Below are 24507 nucleotides of genomic sequence, written 5' to 3' on the forward strand. Positions count from 1 at the left end.
CCTATTCTCAGGGTGTTCTTTCTTGTTTCCCCTAAAATTCTTCCAAAAAGAAAAATAATTGAAGGGTTCTTTTTTTCTATAAATGCTTATAAATATTCCTGTGTGGTAAATAACTATTTAGAACAGAGAACTAAGAAATCTCAATATATGTCTAACTAGCTGAGTTATAATTAATGTAGAAAGGTTGCTTGCAATTGAAGTATACAAGTAAGATGGGGGTAAATGTGAAATCTCAGAAAATTAAGTGTATTTTCAATTTGTTGTTGTTGTTGTTGTTAAGTGTCATCAAGATTTAGTGTTATCAATTTGCATAGTAATCATAGTCTCAAGAGCTACTCACTTAACAATCACCTTTCAGTGACAGTCATTATTCTTGGCACTTTGTTGATACATCATTAATCCATCTAATTCCTACAACAACTCTAGAAGAAGAGCTTTAATTATCCTCACTTGACACGTTAGGAAGCTGATCCTGTCAGAGAGTTATAAACATGCCTCGGTATTCTTTGACTCCTGATCTTTTCATGAATCAGGTCTCCTGTCTGGTCAATCTTTCCACCAGAAAGAAATTAAAGTTTTTGGAAGCAATTCAGTACTATAAAATTTGATCCAAGTTTTAGGTATTAAATTAACCTGAGTTTAAACAATGCTTTTAAAAAAAAGCCCCGATTGTTCAGTCCTTATTCATCAAATAAAGAAGCCACATACAAGTGGATGAACCACAAGCACTTAGTCCCTGGAGCTGATAGTAATCGTTGCAGCTGTTGTTTAAGTATCATCGAGTCAGAACCAACCCATAGCTGACCCTCCAGTGGATTTCAGAGGCAATAAATCACATGAGAAGATTGTCCAATATTGTCTGGAGGAGTGGATAGATTTGAACCATGTGCTTTTGGGATTGCAGCGTAACTTCTTACTACTAGGCCACCAGGGCTCCCTTGATAGCCATTACTGGCCGAATTTCTTTCTGTAATATCTTCTGTCACTATGAGTCGGTGCTGACTCAATGGTGCCTAGCTGCAACAACAGAGGTGGTGAGACCCCAGCACACACCCATGATGTTACCTACTTTCAGTCGTGGCTTCTCCAGTCAAAGGTTCTCCTTCTCCACTAGTGTAAGTTGCAAACACTGAAATTTTGTATTTGGTTTCTGGTTGAAGATTTTCTATAACAGTATGAATTGAATCTCCAGGAAGATTTTTCTCTCCAACCTCGACATCATCATAAAGTGATTTCCAGGACACCCTATAGCCACGAACCATTCCTGGAGCAGACGTCCAGTAAGCCCCAATTGAAGTGTCAGTGATGTCTTTAGTGATTAAATTCTGAGGTGAGCCACGTTCTAGAAAATAAATGACAAGAGAATCACTAAAAAAAAGATGTTTAATAGGTATGTTAATTTTTATTTAAAGTGCTATACTCAAACTCTAGGTGTATAAAAATTGCCTGTTCCTAAATCATTTCTTCTTTTTTAGTTACTGTATTCTGTCATCCTCATAGTCTCTGACATTTGAGCCCATTGTTGCAGTCATTGTGTCAATCAGAGATTGAGAGGATGACACAGAGTATGATACGGTTTAGATCTGTTGTTAATAGGGTCACTATGAGTCTTATTCCATTTGACATCACGTAACAACAATATTCTGTCAGACCAATGACATAAAACTCCAGAATTACATCTAATTCCTACCAGCCAAAGTTGCTTCTACAAATGGTAAGAGTGGTCATAGGAACAACATTCAAATTTCCAAAGAATGCACGCAAAAAAAAAAAACTGAAGAGAAAAAGAAAAGGCATATAAATCCCAACATTCTACCACATTGCAGTTCACGTTATAATACAGCCCTTGTTCACAAGGATCTTTATTTCTTTATCATGGTCTCTTTCTAATTCACTTAAATCAGCTCGATTTCAAAGTAATATTTATAATAACTGCATAAGTCTATCTCTTGTAAACTTCAATTTTCACAATAATTATTTTGGTGAGCTTTTATTCAGCCATGCAATTAAAAAGTCAGAATAAAACACACACACACGTCAGAATGAAAACTTACAATGTAACTTAACTCTAATGAAACTAAAATCACCTATCCTTCTGGAAAACTTAGAAGTGATTAGTCATCAAAATATACATACCAACAACAACAACAACAAAAATAATTTAAACATACCGCTTGTTTTAGTTGATCAAAAAAGGCTACTACTAAATTTTGGCCCTTTCAAGTAGGAAAAAATAAAAAGAACCAAATGGAAAAATATGGAAACTTCAACTTAATAGGAGGCACTGATGTCTTCCAAGAAAACCCTCACTTTCCATATTTTAAATGTAAGATAAATATACAAGTCACTTTACAATGGCTACCTTATTAGGGCCTATGCCACAGTATGACCTAAATATAAGTCATCTGCTTCTAGAATATACATTTTATCAATTAATTTTTGCATACTCAAGCAAATGATATACAATACTTCTATAAAAATTCTGAGGAATATTCTTTTACCTGAATTGAAGGGTAAAATAGAGATCTTGTAGCTATGCATAACCAAACAATTGAATTTTAACAGAAAAAAGTAAAGATAATCATTGATTAAAAAAGAAATCTAGATAGACAACAGTGTATACTATACGGTTGAATTTAGAGGGGGAAAAAAATAAATAAAACAGGAGCTGGGCATCCTACCAGACCTCAAGCTCAAATGGAAAATTCTAACTCCATTATAAATAACTTTAACTGCTGACAAGGCATCTCATCTGTAGAGGGGAATTAGTTACATATTTCACTGCAACCAAGAATACTTATTTTCAAGAACATGCTGACTTTTTTTTCTCTGGGTACCTGGAGAAAGTTTTAATTTAAAGATCTTTTAACTCTTCTTTTCTACTTAAACAGCTCATTTAAAATTTTGTTTTCATCCTTTGTACGAGTATGAAAGTACATTTTCAGACTTTGATTGCTTGGTCAGATTTGCTTGTTATATTATTTTCCTTTTTGTTTTGGTAGTTGATATCCCAACAACCTATCTCAAAGTTTTAAATGTGCATCACAGTTTTATTTGAACTTTATTTGACATGCACCCTCTCCTATATGTGCCTCTTCTCTTCAATTTCCTAAATTGCAAACAGAAATAAATGACTTTGCATTAAAATAAGCCAAATACTCATTAATGACATTAACAAAAATGCACAAGACAAAAATCAGCTACCATGTGGGAATTGTCTTTTCAACTAACATTGAAGTAATTCGCAAACTCAGTAATGTAAACCTTTTGCTTTCCCAAGGTTGTGCCTCTCAACCCATTTTTCTCTCTACTTTCTAGAGTGCTTATTTTGCATCATTGTTTATTTCCATGACAACAGACATCAGTCTCACAAACACAGGCTAATGATTTCACTGTGAGAAAAAATAAGAAGAGAATTATGGTTGAAGTAAAAATGCATTCACACAGACATTTCTGGGCAAAAAACAAAAGCCACCTAGAGCACAAGGCATATTTTCCTCATGTGTTTTCATCAACTGCTGTAATATATTCAAGGCATGTAAAGCCAGAACAAAATTAATTGCAATAGAAAACTTGGCAGAGGTTTATCAATGCCCTTTAAAAATTTCTGTAAAGGAACTTTAAAGATATGAATGAAATATTAACTAACAACTTTCTAAATTCTAATTGATGGCATGTCAACGTTAATTTGAGTGAACACTGAAAAAGTTCTCAATTACAAAAAGAAAAAATCTTGTGAACCTACAGCGTCTTCCTGTAACTGCATAAAGTCATCATTTTCAAGCACCAGCAGTACAGCATTCCTTGTCAGTAACAAAGAAATATGGAATCCACAGAAATATATTTCGATCCAGAAGACAAGGTTAAAAGGGAAACTATTTCATACAAATTTTTATGTAAGCCAGTGAAATAAAAAATTTCCTAAATATTAAGTCTACAATGTTGTTAAAGATATTCATAAGCTTCTTTGTATCAAAAAAAAAAGAGGACAGAGGATTCTATTTGTTGAGTGCTTCTCAACAATGCTGAGAATATGATGTGTTCATACATGGCAAATAAATTTTATTACATCCATAACCCTTCAGCTTTTTATAAATGCAGTTTTGGCATGGCCACCTATTGGGTTGCAAACAAATGAAGCAACTGGATTGCACCCTGTGGTATAGTTGGCAGGAAGAGGGCTGGAAGGTGGTCAATCTGGTCTTGAGGCAAAGTATGCAACTAGCTGAGCTGGCCACTGGCAGGCCGGCTCATCTCCTGGAGCCTTTGACCTCTCAGCAGCAAAAGCCCTGGAAGAACTCGTTTGAACCTGATGGGGTACATAGAATCATCCGGAGAGCCAAAGTCTAGGCTCTGTCCAAACCAACTCATTCCATTTAGCTATGGGTGGATCTATGCACTAGCACTTTCTAGAGAGCTTCAAAATCATCTCAATGATTTTCTAAAGAGCAACGATGTCAGTTTAAAGACTAAGATGCCCCTGATCCAAGCCATAGTATTTTCAGGTGCTTTGTATGCATATGAAAGTTTGACAAGGAATAAGGATGACAAGAGAAGAATCAGTGCCTTTAAATTGTAATGTGTTAGAGAAAAGTACTGAATTTCCCACAGACTGCCAAAAAAAATCTTTTTTTTTTTTTTTAGGAAGTGCAAGCAGGAGGAAAGGATGGTGTTACATACATTGGGCATGCCCAGGAAAAAAGACCTCATGCTCTCCAGGCTGGGAAAGACTGAGGGTCAGAGAAAGAAAGGAATAAGTTCAACAAGTGGAATTCACACAATGACTGTAACATGGGCTCACACGTACTGGAGACCCAAAAGGATGCTGCAAGAAAGGACAAGGTTCAGATCTGTTGTTCCTAAGTTGCTTTCAGTAGGGTTGACTCAACAGCATCTAACGGCAATGACAGTACTATTTTTTTCCTCTCGGGACAGTCCCTTCCCACCACTGCCCCAGCGTCTCCCCGAGACTGGGAAGCAGGAGCTGCCTCAGAAGCCAGTTCTGTGTTGCCCCAGCTCTTGGTCAACTCTTCTGATCCCTGAATGTCTGAGTCCCTGTGGCAACTTTCACTCGGGGTCGGCGGGCACGAGGTTGCTCTGGAAGAGCTTAAGAATGTGGTTCTCGATCACCTGTTGCACTTTTCGATACCCCAGGGCCACGGCCAGGTCCATCGGGGTGTACTCAGAGTCAGCCTCTGTGGTGAGGTCAGCTCCTCGGGCCAGCAAGGCCTCCACACACTTCGCGTGGTTCCCCCGAACGGCATGCAGCAAAGGGGTCCCTCCATTCCAGTCGTAGATGTTGATGTCCACGTCTCGCTCCAGGAGCAGTCCCACAATATCAGTGTAGCCACCAGTGCTGGCCAGTGACAGGGAGCTCTCCTGCTCTTTGGCCAAGATGTGTGGCTCAAGCCCCCACTCGAGCAAGAATCAGACGGTTTCAATCTCACCAAAGGCCGAGGCCCAGATGAAGGGGGTGAAGCCCCGCTCATCTAGCTTGTTGACTAGGTTGCCCCCTTTCCTCAAGTGTCCCCTCAGCTGGCTCAGCTCTCCCTGGGCTGCAAGCTGGTGAATGGACAGGGAGTTCAGAGTGGCTGGCAGGGCTGAGACCTCGTTCACGTGTTGCCAGTTGGTGAGGGTCGTGGTTTGGCGAGGGGACCCCAGTGTCCGTTTCAGGGTTCCCAGCCTCTGGAATGCATGGGAAGAGGCTGAGGACCACTGTGTCTGAGCCATCGGGCGACAATGACAGTACTTTTAATTCCTGTTAACCCTTTCTTTTTTTTTTTCTCCTGTCATTTCCCTTATTTCAGCTGGTCTTCTCTGACGCCTAGAGAAATGCGTAATTGGCATTGAGAAGTTCCTGGTCCCAGGAGACAGGGAGAACTTTAACACTGGAAACGAAGTATGATGGCCCCAGAAGGCACACGGTTGCATGAGGGAGGAGATCCAGGACACTGGCATGAGATGACTAGTGGGCTTTCTGGCCCACAAAGCAAGGCAACAGCAACGGGGTCACAGACCCATAAACAGAGACAGCTGAACTCCTTCAGGCAAGAGGCCTCCTGGAAGAGGGGGATGCCTGTCAGCACTTAACTACCAAGCTCATCTGTTGTACCACTGACTGAGCAGGGCAGTGGCCAAGAGCTAGAACTGGCAGTGGGCATGGCTGAGAACAAGGCTTGCCTGCCAGCCAACACAAGCATGAAGAGGCAGAGAGCTATCTTGTTTGGAAGCTGTCTGCTTTACCAACATTATCCTTTCCCCCAAGTCATTCCTGCTACTTCCAGGCTGATCGTGATCTGGAATTACATAATGAACTATATCATTTTGAATATTAAAAAAAAAAAGAAATGTTTGTTGGAAGGTGTGCCTCATCAGGAATGGAGAAAGTCTCACTTTTACATTCACTTCAGAATGAGACTAGATAATCTAGAAAGCAAACACAAAATATAAGCCTGCTGTTTACTTGATTCTGACTCACAGAGACCCTCCATTGGGCGTTTGAGTCTGTGTATCTTTATAAGAGGTGAAAGTCCATCTTTCTTCCTCAGATCCATTGGTAGAATCAACCCACCAGCATCTCTGTTAGAGACTCACTTCATAATTCACAACACCACCAGGGTTCCTATAATACAGATGGGGTGATGTGAAGCAAAATGGCTTAAAGTTGGGGGACAAGTTGATATGGTGCAGGACTGCTAGATGTTTTATACAGTTCATGCTTTATATAAAGGGTACAGAGCTCTAGTGGCCTAGTGGGGTGGGGAATTGCATTGTCAACTCAAAGGTGGCAAATTCAAATCCACCAGCTGCTCTGCAGGGTGTGAGGGCCGGAGAATGAGCAATCTCCTCCTGTGCAATTTACAGCCTTGCTGGAGGGTCAGCTACAAATCAGTTCCAATCCCACAGTAATGAGATTTGGGGGTTGTATTTATGAATATGTGTTCCCTCTGGGTAGCTGAATAATGTTAGGCCTGATTCTCAAAGAATTTGACTGGAGTTTGTTGCTACATTCTTTCCACGGCATAACACATATGGATGGTTCTGGCTCTCTCTTCCCCTTGGTCCTGCCTCAACCAGAAGTAACGCTCAACACTGTTTTCTCAACTGATCTCCTTTCCCTGTTAAAGAGGTCCATAAAAGTATTACCTAGCCAGAAATTTGCTGTTTTAAAATACTAAATTGTGGATTTTGTTCTCAGTCTGAGGAATTTGTAACATTGGTAACTACAGGATGAGATAGATTACTTTGCTTATTTCAATATGATTTGCTTTGGTTAGACTGGTTTTGGGAAAGAGGATTTTTATTGAGTACCTGGCAAGACAGAAGAAAGAAATAAAGGCAACAAGATAGTAAATGGGTGAGAAGACCAGTCTTTAGCTCCTCGCAGGAAAGGTAAGCACTATTCTAAAAGAAGAGAAATAGGAAGACTGGAGTGAACACCAGTAGGCCTTGCCACACTTTGTTATGACCTTTCTTTGAACCTGAGTCCACATCTGCTCTAGCAAATGTTCCCTCTTCCTTCCATGCCTGTCTCCTCTTCATTTGTCCTAAAATTCCTCAATCTATGTCTGATGACATTGAGCTTTTTTCAGGTTTTTCCATAATACCATTGTTTTCCATAATATTGAGCTTAGTAACGCTGGTTTCCTGAAATTCTGAACTATATACCTATGCTTCCTGTATTGCTTTTTAACTCTGGTAGCAGAGCTCTTGACACTTATTCTGAACAAATCTTCATCTGTAATGAAAATATGCCTTCATTTTTATTTCATCAGTTCCACCTCAACAGTTTTCCCATATACCTATTCTGCCCAGTTTAGAACTAGTATACACTTATATACTAGTATATACTAGTAATACACTTTTGTCTTAATGTTGAGCATACTAATTATCATGTTGGCTTTTTCAATCTTTTTCAATTTTTTTAATTCATTTTGAAAATTTGGAACTCAATATTTCAATCTTGGTTATAAAACATGTTCACATGCATTCCAAAGGCATGGAGCTGGTTCCTGCTTGCACACTCTCTGTGCCATAGTGGGAGAAGTCATTTAGACAGGTGCATTTCTCATGATCTGAACATCACAAGAGGTTGACGTCTACACTCCTTTTTTCCACATTCTAGGCCAAAGAGTTAATGCCTCATTTAAGGAACTTTCTTATGTTTCCTTAGCACTTTTCCATTTGCTTTCTGAAAAGCAAATTAGCATCCAATTCAAACATAATTATAACATGAATTAGCCAATGATGATAACTGAAAAATTAATCATAATAAAATGAAACTCTGTTTCATCATATAGATTGTTCCAGTCAGCTTTCATTACATTTCACATACCACTTTCAAAAATAGAAGTTGAATTGAAGTGTAATGTAAACCGTCTTCTAAATCAATTTGTATTTTCCTTTAGAGCTCGGCTCGAAAGCCATCCAACTTTCCACTGCAGAATAAGGAAAACCTGCTCTTCTGGATAATGTTCATGCTAAAACGCACTTGATTTACAACCAGTAAGTTGGAGTCTCCATTCCAAAGTCAAAATTCACTCTTGATAAGCTAACTTAGTTACTTTAAGCAAGATAAAATCTTTAAAACCTTCTACACAATTAAGTCACCTTCCACTTCAAAGGCTGAGTGACCAAAAATAATGTCTACTACAGTAGTTGTTAACTCTCTAACTGGATTTACATTTTACTCTGCTAAGCAATTGATTTGGCCCCCAGATAAGAATACATGAATTCCTGTTTGGTGATTTTTGCCAAGAAGCTCCCTGCAAATGTCAGAGTTGCTTTACCCAAAATGCATGAATTTTCAAATTATGAGACAGCAGTAAATGGAGGGAAACAGAGAGGCCTTGTTTAGTGCACTTTGGAGCATAATCACAGTTACTCAGCACCACACAGAGTTCCTGTGATGTGCGAAGGTCTTCATTGTAACAAAATGTCAACTGAGTGATCGAGTTGGATCTGTAGGAAGTCATTCACGTCTAGAACATTGTCAGGTTGCTACAGCAACTCACACGCATACACACACAAACATATAAAAAAAATCTGAAAAGTCTTCATTTCCATAGCCACAAAACAACATTCAAAATAAATTAATAAATAAAGGCAAAGAAAGAAGGACCTTGTTATTCTCAAACCAAAAATTTCATTCATCTGTGATCCCTCTGAATATAGTTGGGCATTATATTATTCATTGAGAAGTTAAAATTGTTTTTAAAAAGCAAATCGCCCTCTTTCAGAGCACTAAGAGTAACAAAAAAAGTTCTATCCAGAATTAAAGTACATTTACATGTACACCAGTGGTTTAGTAATTACAGGAGACCTATCGACTTTAAGAACAATAAGGGAAAACGGAGAAAAAAGTGATGATGTAAATCAAATTTAATGGCTGGTGTTCAGAATCCTCTGAAGTTTGTATCTGAAATAGTAATAAACTCTGCTTCTGTGATTCTACTGGGCACAGTCCTAAGAGCCAACCATGAAGCTTTCCCAATGCCAATGCTAATAAATCTCACTTCCAGCGACAGGGGAATTTTCTGATCATTGGCTGTGTTTCAAAAAGCACTAGGAGACAGATTCAAGGAAGATATATCTGTAGACCACACCAGCTATTGAAGAAAAAAATCTTTTCCTCCTTTTTGAATTCTAAATTATAATGCACTTTAGGTAATCTATAAAATGTCCAACCTACAGAATGCTCTTGGCCAGCTGACTCCATGTCTTTGGATAAAAGAAACATTCCGTCAAGGTCTGCTCTTACCACCTCCTCTCCCAAGAGGAAAACAAATTAGAATAACAGCAGCGCTCAAAAGCAGTGGCTGGCTCTGCTTCTGGGCTTTCCACTCCCTGCATTTACCATCATATCCTATTCCTGTATATGGTATGTGGATTTGGCTGCGTTCAGATAATAAAATGAAATGGAATAACCAGGGGCAAAAATATCCCATTATTTTAATTTAGTCACAACTATGCTTTCACATATTTGTCAAGTTTACCACACATAATGCAACGGGATAAATATGTTCATAAAATCATGTTGGCAGCATTTAGTTAATCCGTCAGTGTTGTAAAGAGCTTTCGTGTGAGAAAATAATCCTGATACTACAATTTAGTTATGAATTTAATTATGTTTTTTAAAGCAAGTGTACAAATTATCTGACTTTATTCTGTAGGAAATGTGAATTATGTTTTTTATTTTTATTTCATTATTTTTGTGTGCATGTACAGTCAAATCAGATCTGACTGGTACAGGAGGAGATTGTCCCTCCTTCCCCGGGAGAGCATCTGGTGGATTCGAACTGTTCGCCTCTGGGATTGTAGTTGCAGCTCCTTGCCACTAGGCCACCAGAGCTTCCCAAATGTGAATTTTTTTAAATTTACTGTTTCTATCTCTTCCTTAAAGAGACTTTCTGTGTGTGTGTGTGTGTGTTTTCACACAAACTATAAGCTGATTGCCCCTTATAAACAATTAGCTACATTCCTATTTTAGAAAAATCCTAGCTCAATTGAATGTTTGATGTAAAATTGAAATATATAGTTTATTATTTTATATCCCAACAAATTAGTCTTAGACAAAAATGCTTTGATCTTTAGAATCAAGAATTTTAACTGAGTAGAAATAAGTTTTCTTAAAGAAAGTATAGAATATCAGATCAAAAGGTAGAGTCAAAGGGAAAACTATTCATTTCTTTTCCAAATAATCCTTATAGAACAGAATCTTCTTAAATCTCAATAATCTACAAGTATTCTATAAAGAATAAAAATTTAAATGTTTAGACCAGATGGGTAAAGTGATAATAAAAAGAGGGTGGGGAAGGGAGGGTAGAAAAGACATTGTAAATAGTGGCCTTGTACAATTGTGAATAATGTTATAAACAAAATGTATTCAAGTGATTGAATGAAAACCATTTTTTTTTCCAAGTTCAGAAGTGCATCCTCAAAAAAGAATACCAATTATCTATCCTTAAGGTCCATGGAAAGCACATGATAACAAGAACTCCAAGAGTACAAAAGAAAAGGCAGAATTCTCAGAAATCCTGAGTACTGTACAAATGGAACAATCATGGGCTTTCATTCTTTGGGTAAAACGTCTGTAGTCAAGATAAATTTGTTTCCTAGCTCTTATCATCTTTCTTTCTTTCATCACTGTTTTTCACACACTGTTTTTCAATACTTCTATGATACTTAATAAAGTAATGTTTTAGAAATACACTCTAAATAAGCTATCTCCACTTGCTGTATTTTATATCCATACAGTATTTTCTAATACCCAAAGAATTTAACTTACATTTTCTATTTCATCTCCACTGAAACCCTGGGAAGTAAAGGGAGGCGGATGACCATGCCCCCTTAGGTGGGTAAGCTGAGGTTTGGAGTGGTTAACGAACGAGTCAGGGTTACGCGGTTAGGCCTCAACAAGGTCTTCTCTAGTCATCACTACTTTGCAATGTGGTGTTTAACTGGTTTATTTAAATCACCTTCTAAAACCAAATGTCATCAAGCATTTATGTTAAAATATCATTCTCATTTTTGTTAACATGTACTTTTTGTTTTGTTTATTTGCTCCCTATTATCGTCCTATGACTGCTCTTTGCAATGTCTACAATCCTGTGACTTCCAAGTCTATCAATGACGATAGGCATTTTGACTAATTTCACTAGGATTTCACATCACAAAATATATTCTTTATTCATTTCCTGCTATAATCATTTAAAATAAATCATAAAAATGCTGACATGGTGTTAAGCACCAGGGTCGAACATGACTCTTAATGACCCTATGAGGGCCACTGAATTTTGACATATTCTGTGCCATCCTCATCATCTCTGACACACTCAAGCTCGTTTTCACAGTCACTGGTACATCTACTTTGTCAATTCATCTTATTAAGGGTCTTCCCTTTCTCTGACCCTCCAACTATCCGAGAACAATGTCTTTTTGCAAGGGCTGGCCCCTCCTCACAGCATGCCTGAAGTATGAGACAAATCTTCACAAGCCTTGGTTGTACCACCTCCAGACTTATTTGTTCTTTGGATACATAAAATCACATACAGGATGATGATAAATCATAAAAAATACAGTGACTAAAAAATTATCTGAATTTCCACTTAGACCCTAAACTACAATTACCTCAAAAGAACCAAGGAAATGTCTACAGTTTGGGAGTAATTTTGCATTCACTTTGAACTTCTTAGATGACACTGAGTTTTATGGTAAGTTTTCATTTTGAAAACAAACAAGAAACTTGAATTCTTATATTTCTCAAACTCTTACGGGTGCTTTACTACATGGTCAATGCAAAGAAAAAAACTTCACTAAGAAGAAGCCCCATTTGATCCTGAGTGAGGAAACCACCTATTTGATATTGGGCAATTCAAACTCTGGACCATGACTCTTTCACCCAAACCCTTTTGGTGCGCTCAGCTCCTCAGGAGACTTTCCGTTCTCAACCACTGTTAATCTTCCCAGGTGCTTACATTATTTATCTCTAAAAAGATAATCTTATAGCTACTAGTTTTCAACATGAATTCCTTTTCAAGTGGAAGGATTACATGTTTCCAAATTTCTTTAACTGAAGACATTAGGCCTTCATAAGTGCAGAATCACAACCAAGCTCAAAGATGTCCATAATATATAACAGAAATTACCTTCAAGAGTTGCCCCTTCTCCAAACAGCGCCTCTCCAGCCCCAGACGCATACAAGGCTGTCACAGACAAGGCGTATTGTGTCCCTTCCTTTAATTCTCTCAAAACGATGTTGGTTGTATCTCCCCTCACAGTGACCTCCTGAGCTTCACCTCCTGCCACTGGGGTGTACGTGATGAGGTACTGATTCACCTTCCCTGGTGCTCTCGTCCAAGATAATTTCATAGTTGATGTTGTCGGGTCAGAAACTTTTAGGTCTCTTGGATTCCCTCTAACTTCATTAGGTTAAAAAAACAACAAACATCAAAATCCATTATTTAATAAAAGGGCTTGGAAACCACTTTGTTACTTTAAAAATGTGTGAGTGTTAAATCCAATTAATACCCTGAGTGAGACCATGGCAATTGTAACTGTTAACTAGACAACCGTGTTAAAACATTTCTATAATCAGGATCTACTTGTTAACAGAAATGAAGAAAAAGACTTCTATTTGCTTTCCTGTGTCTGCAGACTAAAATCTTGTCCATAAAATAATCACAATAGTTTCCCTAAAAGTGGAACGAAGAACTACAAGGTGTGTATTGATTATAGAGCTCAAGGTAGATGTTTCAGGCCTCTAAAAAACTTGCAGTAAAAAGGGTTTGATGGTATAATACTGTGAATATCTAAATGTAATAAGCAAGAAATAAGCTCAGGTGTCATATGATAAAACACAATGTTGGCTCTGTTAAGAAGACAGAAAAAATAGACTGAGGAGGATCTGCCTAGGCTTTCCAGGGACAGCCTATTCCTTTGTAACTATGCTATTTGGCATTATTGACATTCCTAACAGCTCAGGTCACCCAGCATTGTGGCATGTGCAGTTCAGCACACAGTCAGTTCACGCCAGCCAGGAAAGGATATGAAGAGTCACTGGGTCATGTTATGGTGCTCTGTATAATGAACCCTAGATGTTCAACAGGAAAAAGTAAAGTACTGGCTTCTCAAAGGTGTGGGGGGGAGGTGGGGTTGCAAGAGGAGTCTCAAATAGTCAAGACCAATTAGACTGAAAAAGGTGGAAAATAAAGTGATAAAGGTTAAGATGTAAGAAATATTCCATGTGAGTGTCTGCAGTAAGACAGTCAGGTCCATAAACCCAGGTCTACACTGATCTACTTGATTTGGAATTCATTAATCTTCCTTAGCCTTAATTTCTTGTAAACCTGGCTAATAATAACAAGCTCATGAATCTAGATCATAATTCTATCCACGACTAAGTGAGTAAGTAATATATGACATACTCTGCCTAGAATCTGCCAATTCTGGTGCTCAGTAAATAGGAAATAAATTAATTAAAAAAGATGTTTGAGAAATGTTCATTATTGTTAACATTTGTTAGTATCATTATTAATAATAAAATTGTAAAGTTAAACAATAAAATTAAACTTATCAATGTCTTAATTTTTCATGAAATAATATGCCCATTAATAATTTGCAACAATTACTGGGATATATGAGGCAAATCCAATTATCTCATTTACAAAGGAAGGTTAGTTTTTTTTAAAAATCTTGCTATAGAAGTGGCATGTAATCTGTTTCAATGATGCATAACTGTTTGCATTCCTCAAGTTGGGATAATTCATATTCTCTTTTTAAAAAATACTAATATTGTGTGATACTGTTAGACCTCAATTGACACAAATAAAAAATGTGATGAGTAAGATAAAAATTTGAATGATTCAAGTCCAAAATGAATACAATCTAAAACATTCAGGTAATTGAGACAAAGTGTTTTATGACTCATATTATCTGCATCATTGTACAGTTTCCTTGTAGCCTAAGAAGATAGTTAGTTGCTATCATATGATCAGCATATTTTCTCTACCTTCTTCAGTGGCTGCATTTCCAGTCAGTGGGGTTCCAGGTCCAGAGGAGTATTCAGGAATTACAGAGACTTCATATTTTGTGTCTGGAGTCAGATTCTCCAGGGTTCTCCTCCTCTGATTGGCTGGAGTGGTCACTTCCCTGCTTTCTCCTCCACTCACTGGTCTATACATGATTCGATACCTTAACACTCTCCCTGGAGCTTGAGTCCAGGTAATTTTAAAGCTGTCTGTGGTCTCATCCGTCACCTTGAGATTTCGAGGTGCTCCTTTTACTGAAATATAAGACATGTTCCAAAAATGAGTTAACTGTTTATAAGAAATACAAAATTAGCTTTTGACTATAAAATCATAGTAGTTTTCTAAACAAGTCTAAGTTCTTTTGTTAACAAGCATCCTGGTGATTATATTCATTTAGTCAGAAATTCAATAGATTCTAATATAACAAGAAAAAAAATATGGTATCCAGGAAGAAACTAATTACTATCCTTATCTCCCAGAGCCGCTGGTGGATTCAAACCATGTGCCTTTTGGGATCACAGCGCAGTTTCATTTGACCTTTTTGTTCAAAAGCGTTAACTGCCACTAAGTCACTCAAGCTCCTAGAATAACTATTTAATTAAACAGAAAGATAGATAATAGTAAACACTTTAAATCATAAATAAAACACAGCCTAGTGATACTTTTATATTTCCAATGAAACTCAAAAATAAAAGAACAATTTATTGTAATACTGGGATTAGTAAGAGGGGTTTGCACTCTTTTTACGCTTTCTCAAATAGTAAAAATATATGCAACAAGGTCTGTCCTATATTCACTTATCTAAACAGACTATTTTATCCAACAAACCCCACAAGTAAACGTTGTATCTATTCAGTCATGACCTGGAGAATAAAATAGACCATGCCCGTAACATAGTTGTTACATGGTTATTTGCATCAAGTCAGAACTAACTCATGGCTGACCCTCTAGTGGATTGTCACAGCCATGGGAGTTGATTGCCTATCTTTATCCTGTGGAGAAACGTTTAGGTTCAAACCATATTCCTTCGGCTTGGCAGTACAGGAAACGTGTAATTTTGCTTCTGTAAAGATTGCAACCTAGAGAACCAATGACAGAGTTCTAGTCTCTCATCTGGAGCTGCAAAGAGTCAAAACTGATTTAACAGCATTTTTAAGCAGCATAGTTCTTTTCTGACATAAATTAGTCAGAATTGACTCAGTAGCACCTGGCGTTTTAAAGTCAGATCTAATTTTTTTTATTTGTTTGCTCACAAAGTTCATATATATCGTGTTCCACACTATTTTTCATTCATATTGTGTTTCATGCAATCATTCCCATGCATTATATTTTATAAAATCAATCACAACTGGACCTTGCCTATCTTTACCCTGTCTTTTCAGGTCCCTACTGGATCCTTCCCATTTCCTTGACCCCCTGCCTCCACCCCCAAACTATGCAGCACTATGGTTTCACCGCTACCCATAATAGCCCCTCTACCTCCACCCCTTCCTGCCTTGGGTCCCCATACATGTTTTATTAATTTTCCTTCTAGTTTTACAATAATGGTCTTATCTAAATCTTGATACTAAATCATTAGCAACACTACATTCATGATTTAAATAAAATTTTCATCAAGTCAAAGTGAAAATAACATTTGGTTTTGTGTTTAGTAAAGAGTTTCAATCCACTTATTTGTTCAAAAGAGTTAACTGATACATTGTCATTCAGAATGGGTGCACTTAGAGGTCATTGTCTTCTCAGTTCACCAGGAAGAAACTTGTCTGCATGTGCCTTACATTAATTAAAGCTTACCCAAAGTTATGAAACATCAATAGGTTACTTAGGGGGAAAGGAAAAATATCTTGCTAGGGTAAAAAAAAAGAAAAAATAGCAGTTGATAGGTTTAAGCCATGACCCTTTTTGAGTGGGAAGGAAAACAACTGAAGTAGTAAGAACAAAGAAGGCAATATAGATTTACGAGCTTAAAGCTTAGCTCTGAACTTTACTGAGTATGTACATGTTGCAATTTAAAAATTAGCATAACAAGCTCACTAACATATCTCATAGCAGCAGGACATAGAACAAAAGTAACATGGGACCCCATAAAAATAAGACAACTTTGAACCTCAGATTGCCCAGCATTCAAATAGGACCATAAGGTTGCAGAAATGTTTAAATGAGAGAATCCAGAGAAAACAGTAACATTTCTGACACATAGCAGAAGACCAGTAAATTCTTGTTCAATAAGAATACAGAATCCTATTGGCAAAATTGGAAAACTATCTGCAGAAACACCTCACTCCATACACAAAAACCAACTCAAGGTGGGTCATGGACCTACAACTAAAACCAAGGACTATAAACTTCATTAAAGAAAACCTTGGAAGAACTCTCCACAACATAAACAGTATTCCAAGTACCCTGAAAAATCTACAACCAGAAGATAAAATAGACGAATGGGACCTTATAAGAATCAAATCCCTATGCACATCTACAAACTTCTCCAACAGGGTAAAAAGGGAAGCCACAGACTGGGAAAAAGTATTTGGTAATGACATATCAGATAAGGGACTTATATCTAGAATTTATTAAATACTTGAGCACCACAAGATAAAGGTAAATAATCCAATTGAAAAATGGGCACAGGATATGAATAACCATTTCACAAAGAAGACATTCAGATGGCCAACAAACACATGAAGAAATGTTCAACATCCCTAGCTCTAAGAGAGATGCAAATCAAGACAACTATGAGATATCATGTCAACCCAGTAAGACTAACAAAATTTAACAGAACAGCAAGCAATAAATGCTGGCGAGGTTGTGGAGAGACTAGAACCCTTATTCACTGTTGGTGGGAGTGTAAAATGGTGCAACCACTGTGGAAAGCGATGTGGTGCTTTCTCAAAAAGTTGCAAATAGAGATACCATTTGACCCAGCAATTCCACTACTGGGAATATACCCTAAAGAGGCCATAACCACCATCTAAGCAGATATATACACACCTATGTTTACCATGGCTTTGTTCACAATAGCAAAGAGTTGGAAACAACCCAAGTTCCCATCAACAAACAAATGGATAGAGAAGCTGTGGTATATTCACAGAATGGAATACCACGCTGCATTAAAAAACAAGGAACTCATGCAATATTATTCAAAATGGGTGACCCTGGAGGACATTATGCTGAATGAAATATCTCAGTCACAAAAGCACAAACACTGCATAATGTCACTGTTGTAGAATGGACTGACATCAGGGTTGGGGTAAGAATGAGAAAAACTGGATAAATTATGTATACTGCATTAAAACAGATGAGGGAGAAAACCGTTTAAAAGCAATATCTTATACAGTATTATGATTATCATAAGAGTCTGGAATAAAGGTTGCAGAGTGGAGTATACTGAGGGGCAGAGGGAGGGTGTGAGGGGATTGTATACCAATGAAGGAAGTTTTCCTTTACTTTTCAAAGAGAAGAGTGAACTGGAGGTGTTATGGGGGGAGCAGGGAGAAAAGTGCAACAATGAATGAATGGAAATCCTAAATCTCTGTAAATGTTCATTAAAATTAATTTTTTTAAAAAAGAATAGAAAAAAATAGAATACAGAATCCAAAGTTCCTGACTGACTCAGCCAACTTTAAATCTCAGATTCCACTACAGGCAGCAGAAACACATCACCAAACTCTATTACAGTAGCCCAATCACCAAAAACTGGGATGTATATGAATGTAGCAGCTTCTGCTGAAAAAAAAATCCTATTTCAATTTCTCCTTGAGCTATATTTCCCAACTTCATCACAAAGTGTTGTAAAAAAAGAAAAAAAGGGTCCATGAAGCACTGGACAGGACATTATAGTAAACCATCAGATGAAATCACATTATCAAATTACAGAGTTTTAGTTACAAGAAAACACTTTAGAACTTTTTTTTTTCTTTTCAAGCCTGAAGGCAGAAATAACGTCTAAACCATCCAAAAAAGAATATCTATTTGTTCGGTAAAAATACTCTGAGAAAAGAAGCATGCCATGCCTACCAGCAAATATTTTATAACTCTCCTAACCACCTCACACTGATGTTCAAAATCTTTGACTTCTAGCCTCCATGAAAATAGAGAACAATTGTTATCTTTTGTAGGATTCACGGTTTTCTATTTTAAGGGTAATATGTTCCCTTAGTCTTCTTGTATCCAGTCTTCTCTTAATGTTGAATGCAGTGTAACGTGCCAGAAAGTATCCTATTCAGTTAAGACACATTTAGCAAAATATTGCTTTAAACATTCACTATGCTAGGGAGCTCTGGTGGCCTAGTGGCAAGGAGCTGCCCTGCAATCCCAAAAGCACACAGTTTGAATCCACTAGATGCTCTGCTGGAGAAGAAAAGGCAGTCTCCTCCTGTCCCAGTCAGATCCAATTTGATGGCACACAACAACAACCAAATAAAAAACAAACATTCACTTTGCTACTACTTCTTTCCCATCAGCTCAATAGAAAATGTGGGGATAATATTTCATTAATTAATGCCATAATTATCAATAGCTCTCTCTGTCTTCTGACCTCTAATCCAAGAAAATAAATATGGTGGCTATTTCTTTTTAAAGTAAAAGTTTTTATCTTTGTAGAAAAGTATGAATAACTATTTCAAAGATATCAGATTTCACAAAATTCTTCATCATTTTGAACTGCATGCAGATAGTTATTTCAAATTATGACTGTGTTCTACAGTAACCTGCTGGTTTGAATGAAACAGTGGCAGAAACTCTGTCACACCTTCTGCAGTGTTCTCTTCTCCAGATAAAGGCACACTGAAGCCATCCTCATATTCTGCTGTCACGTTGACCAAGTACAGGGTCTCTGGCTTCAGGTTGCTGAGAACAACACTGGTGCTGGATGCTGGCTCCACCACTGTGACTTCGTCATCTCCAGCCACTTCCTTGTAGGTGATGTGATATGAATAAACATTCTCTCCAGCAGGAGACCAGTTGGTTTTGAAACTGGAAGAAGTCACATCAGAGAAGCGAAGATCCTTTGGAGGCACATAAGCTTTTTAAAAAGAAGAAGAAGAAGGACATTGGTTAAAAATGTTGAAAGCTAGCCAAGCAAACTCAAAGAACTCAAACTCATTGCTGTTGAGTCAGAACCAAGCCATACCTGACCCTCCAGCGGGTTTTTTGAAGTTATAATCCATAGGGCAGGATATGGCCTATCTAGCTCCCTTGAAGAAGCTGGCAGATTTTAACTGTGGCAGTGGAACTTCTTAACCTAAAGACCACTAGAGATGGGACTACTAATTGTATGTTTCTGAAATTACTTATGTACATTCTGAGGATAGTCACTGAGGCCAATGTGTAGTCGTGTGTGTGTGTGTGTGTGTGTGAGTGTACCGTCAAATCAGATCTGACTGGTACAGGAGGAGATTGTCCCTCTTTTTCCCAGCAGAGCATCTGGTGGATTCGAACCGTGAGCCTTTGGGATTGTAGTTGCAGCTCCTTGCCACTAGGCCACCAGAGCTCCCCCCCAATGTGTAGTCTTAATTTGAGCTGAGGCATCTTCAGTGAGATGAGGCAACTCATTTACAGACCTGCAGGAAGTCTTGATAATTTTGTATTGACCATCCATCAAATGAACTATTTGTATGATTAATGAAACTTGAACTTGAGTATTGAAATTCTTAAGATAAACAATCAGTGGGATGGTTCTACCCAAAATCAAAATATTTAAAGAGTTGTACTGTTGTTGTTGATTGTTGTTCAGTGGAGCATGACTCATAGCAACCCTATGAATAAAAGACCTGAAGCCTTTCTATAACTACTGTCATCTCTTAAAGTTCATAGAGTTTAAAGAGGCAAGTTCTTTAAAAAGTGGATGCCACTCCCGCTTTCAAAATTTAAAGAGTAGCATCCGTAAAATGAACCAGTAAAATTTTCCTATTCATCCAAGCACTGAGTGGTACGATATTTCATGGTAATAATTGTGGAATTTTTCCCAATGAACTTTTTAATTAAACATTGATCAAAGTAAATAATAAAAAGATACGATGTTAAGACACATTTCATATCCTCAGGGGCTTGCAATCAAATTGAAATCACAAGAAAGTTATTTTGATGACAAAACTTATTGTTGCTGTGTACTATCAAGTTGGAACTAATAGCTGACTCTCCAGTGGGTTTTCAAAGGCTATAAATTGTACAGGAGGAGATTGTCCGTCCTTGTCACCTGAAGCATCTGGTAAATTAGAAATAAAACAAGTGGTATACAGAAATTCCGAATGAGTGAAAATTATAGCAAGTGCATAGCACTTGAACACTTAGAAATATTTGATGGAAGGTATGAGACTTTTATCTGGCCATTGACAAATAGAATTTAGACATATGAAGAAAATTTCAGATTTGAGAAATATTGCTCAAATTTCAGATGTGATCAATGCTGGTCCAGGAAAAAGGAATGCATGTTAAGAATCCAAAGGTCTGATTGATTCCTGGGACCTAGCTAAGTGATCACACAGTAAACACTTAACAACTATTTGGTGACTTTAACATGGCAAATACTTATAATAAACCTACCCCTGTTTGAGGATCTAACATCAGAAACCTCTCATGGCTCTTACAAGTACATAGCTTTTTTCACCAGCAAATAATTGACCAATAGTCAGGAGGGAGCCCTATCTCAAAACTAAATAAGTTTAATAGCTTTAAATGATATCAGAAAGTCACTTTTTCCTGGATATTTCTCTAATCAGGAATTGAGAAGGTATGCACAGAAGAAAAAGAAAAAGCTTTGTTTGTGGGGAGATTGTTTTCACTTTGCATAATCTACTTACATTTTTTCTTTATAGCTTTCAATTCCTGCTCAATCCTAAGGCAGATCGACTGTGTGAGTTCAAAAGATATCCTTTGAAAAGCATCAAAATCTTCCACAGTGAACACATGGGTCTCCGGGGGAGGAGAGGCAATCGCTTCCAGTTCAGAGCGAACAGCATCCTTCACACCAACTGCAAAGATCTCAACATCTGCATTTCTCAGTTTGACGGCAGGGTCTCTGAAAGCATCCGACGATTTCCCATCAGTGATAAGGATCATGACCTTTGGCACATTACTTCTTGATCCCTTACTGGGAACAAATATTTTCTCTCTGACGTAAGTCATTGCTTTTCCAGTGTTTGTCGAACCTCCTCTATAAGGGAAGGTGTTGATTGCTTCAATTATATCTTCCACTTTGGTGAATTTTTTCAAAGTAAACTCAGTATGAGGGTCACGGCTGTACTGAACAAGACTTATCTGTACCCGATTTGGTGAGATATCAAAACTTTTTGCAAGAACTTTTAAAAAGGCTCTAACTTTAACAAAGTTTGCAATCCCGATGCTATAGGAACCATCAACCAAAAACACAATATCAGCTTTTATATCCACACCACGTGAGCATTCTGTAAAGAGGGGGGGAAAATCCATCAATGTACAATCAATGTGAATTAATGGTTAAAATATAGATATCTTGTTTTCTAAGCTTCTTTGGGGGGAAACAAAAAAAAACAGTAGAAATATTTCATTTCAAACTAAGTCTATCCATTCATAGATTTTATGAGAAATTATGGTACATTCACAAATGGAATACTATGCAGCACGCAGAAGCAATAAATGATTGTATAAATTATTACCTAACTTGGGAGAGAATGGAGAGCACTGTGCTGAGTGAATTAACTCAGTCCCACAAGGATAAATATTGTATAAAACTATTACTGTAAAATGAGTATAAGGATCCAAGAGGGATGGGAGAGGGTGGAAGCAGAGGGGTGAGGATGTGCAGGAGGAGGGGGGATGAATCATTGGGTTGTAAAATTTGATGGGTGGGGGAGAGGGAAATTGAAATTATTTGTTAAAATTTGTTTCAAATTTTGTAAATAAACTAGTAGGAAAAAATGAAAAAATAAAAATAACTACCAATGTGGAAAAAACAAAACAAAAACCACCAAACAAACCTAAGTCTAAGCCCATTAGGCTGTTTAATGGACCTGCAATATTCCAAACCCAGTGAGACATTTTAACTAAGCCACATCTATGAACTTACCCACTTGAACTTTCATTGGCTGTGTCTTCTCCATGATTGAAACAGGCTCACTGGAAGTCAGTCCCTTCATGGCAGAAACACTGATCTGGTATTCTGTGTCGGCTGAGAGATCTCGTACAGTGAGTGTGGTGATCTGAGGCCCTACATTCAGTGCATGTTGTCTACTTCCGGTTGTCATCGGTGTGAGGAGGATTTTGTACTGGGTCACTGGGCTAGGAGAAGGACTCCAACTTAGCTTAATGTATTTGGAAGAGATGTCTGTGGCAACCAAATTTGAAGGAGGCTCAATAACTAAAACAAAAAGCAAACAGTGAAGAAAATCAGTGGGATGCAATCCTATCAATTAATTAGGTCTTCACGTGTGGACCTTCAATTTGTTCTCCTCGCTTTCTTTGATACTATATAAAGAGTAACTGCGCTCGTGCACACACACACAGAGTCCAGATGGCTTCCCAGAGTCCACCTGTTCCTCTCAAACTAAAAACAAACCAAGCTTATGATCATCAAGTACTATGTAATCAGGCTCTGGATCATTTTTGGTTTGCTGGGTACAGGCAGACTTGCAGAAGGAAAGTGGAAAATTATTATTGATTATTTATAATCAGTTAGGGAGTTGAGACGTTTAGGAAAAGAGAAAGTCTTTTAATGAAGATATACTCCACCCTCTGCCCAGTGAAGATAGGAAGAATAATGTTTTAAAAGATTTAATAAAGATATGTTAATATTAAAAAGGGCTAGGAGAGGAGGTAAGGTTATAAAAGTTAAAAAAAAATGTTGATAGCAGGCAAAAAATGAAAATATTCTAAGCAGTTGGTCTTAAAAGAAAGTCCTCAATCAGAATTAATTAGTGCTAATAAATATTGTCAAAGATACCTAAGTATTAAAAAGAAATAGGTTTATGGGTCCGGGGGTGGGCCAGGCTGAGCTCTCATGCAGCCAGAAAATAAATGTATAAATGGACTTATAAAATTGAACATGTAGTTATTGAGAATAGTTATGTAAATACTTATTGATCTTCCAGATGAGAGAAGAAAAATAACAGAAAAATATCAGAGTTTTACAACGCTCAAAAGGAAGCTCTGGTGGCTTAGCAGTAAGACATTGTACTGTCAACTAAAAGCTATATAGTTCATATCCACCAGCAGCTCTGAGAGAGAAAGAAGGGCAGTCTCCTCCAGGGTGACTTACTGCCTCTAGAAATGCATGAGAGGTCAGCTATGAGTAAGTTCCAACTCGAAGGTACGTAAAAACAACATAACACTCAAAATGATGCTTAGGAAACAACTTTGTATCTGTCTTTTCTTCCTCTAATGTTAAAAGCAGTAAGTTAGAGACAAGAAAACTCTCCATATTGTGGGAAGACCAAACTGATCGACCTTTTGAAAAATGTATCATAAAAGCTTTTTAAAAAAAATTTTATAACATTATGCCCAATGAGATAACAGAAAAGGTTTTCCTTAGGCACTTAGTAGAAATGATTGTTATTATTTTGCATTATAGACAGCCAAACTAAATACTTCCCCAGAATGGTAATCTCTAAACCAGAGTGCAAGATCATTAAAACAAGCTTCAGAATAACATGGTGCCAGCTAGGCACTAAAAGTAAACAAAAATCTCAGAAACAAAGGAACAAAGAAAAAATTATCTAAAAATCATATTTAAGAACTTCAAAATGCTATAAACATTTGCTTGAATGTTCCACTAGGGTAAGGCAAATGGTATTTACAATGTGAGTCACTGGAAACAATAAAAATAGAATTGCCGGAGATCCAAGATGGCGGCAGAGGCAGAGACAGCATGGTGAGCTCCGGGAGCAGCAAACCACTTAAAGCAGGGCCATTATGGCCTTCCACAGACTTCGGCTTATTGATAATTGAACACTTAAACAGTTGATGACTGGCCCTCAGTGAAGATCGAGGCTCAACAACAGGAATTCAA

General features: G+C 37.5%; 1 protein-coding gene and 1 pseudogene across 1 annotated transcript in view; both read right to left on the reverse strand.

Moving 5' to 3' along the window:
* COL12A1 (collagen, type XII, alpha 1) overlaps window positions 1-24507 on the reverse strand; it is a 146907-nt gene that overhangs the window by 101409 nt on the left and 20991 nt on the right. The window contains exons 8-13 of the mRNA XM_006896968.1: window positions 22570-22860; window positions 21326-21928; window positions 19276-19548; window positions 14510-14782; window positions 12648-12920; window positions 1070-1342 (exon numbers count right to left, since the gene is read on the reverse strand). Of these exons, the coding sequence (XP_006897030.1) occupies window positions 1070-1342; window positions 12648-12920; window positions 14510-14782; window positions 19276-19548; window positions 21326-21928; window positions 22570-22860 (1986 nt within the window). The remainder of the gene's footprint in view (window positions 1-1069; window positions 1343-12647; window positions 12921-14509; window positions 14783-19275; window positions 19549-21325; window positions 21929-22569; window positions 22861-24507) is intronic.
* On the reverse strand, window positions 5068-6249 carry LOC102850512 (annotated as a pseudogene).

The sequence above is a fragment of the Elephantulus edwardii genome, unplaced genomic scaffold (genome assembly GCF_000299155.1).
Source record: "Elephantulus edwardii isolate Elephantulus edwardi_28Jun2011 unplaced genomic scaffold, EleEdw1.0 scaffold00194, whole genome shotgun sequence".
Classification (NCBI taxonomy): domain Eukaryota; kingdom Metazoa; phylum Chordata; class Mammalia; order Macroscelidea; family Macroscelididae; genus Elephantulus; species Elephantulus edwardii.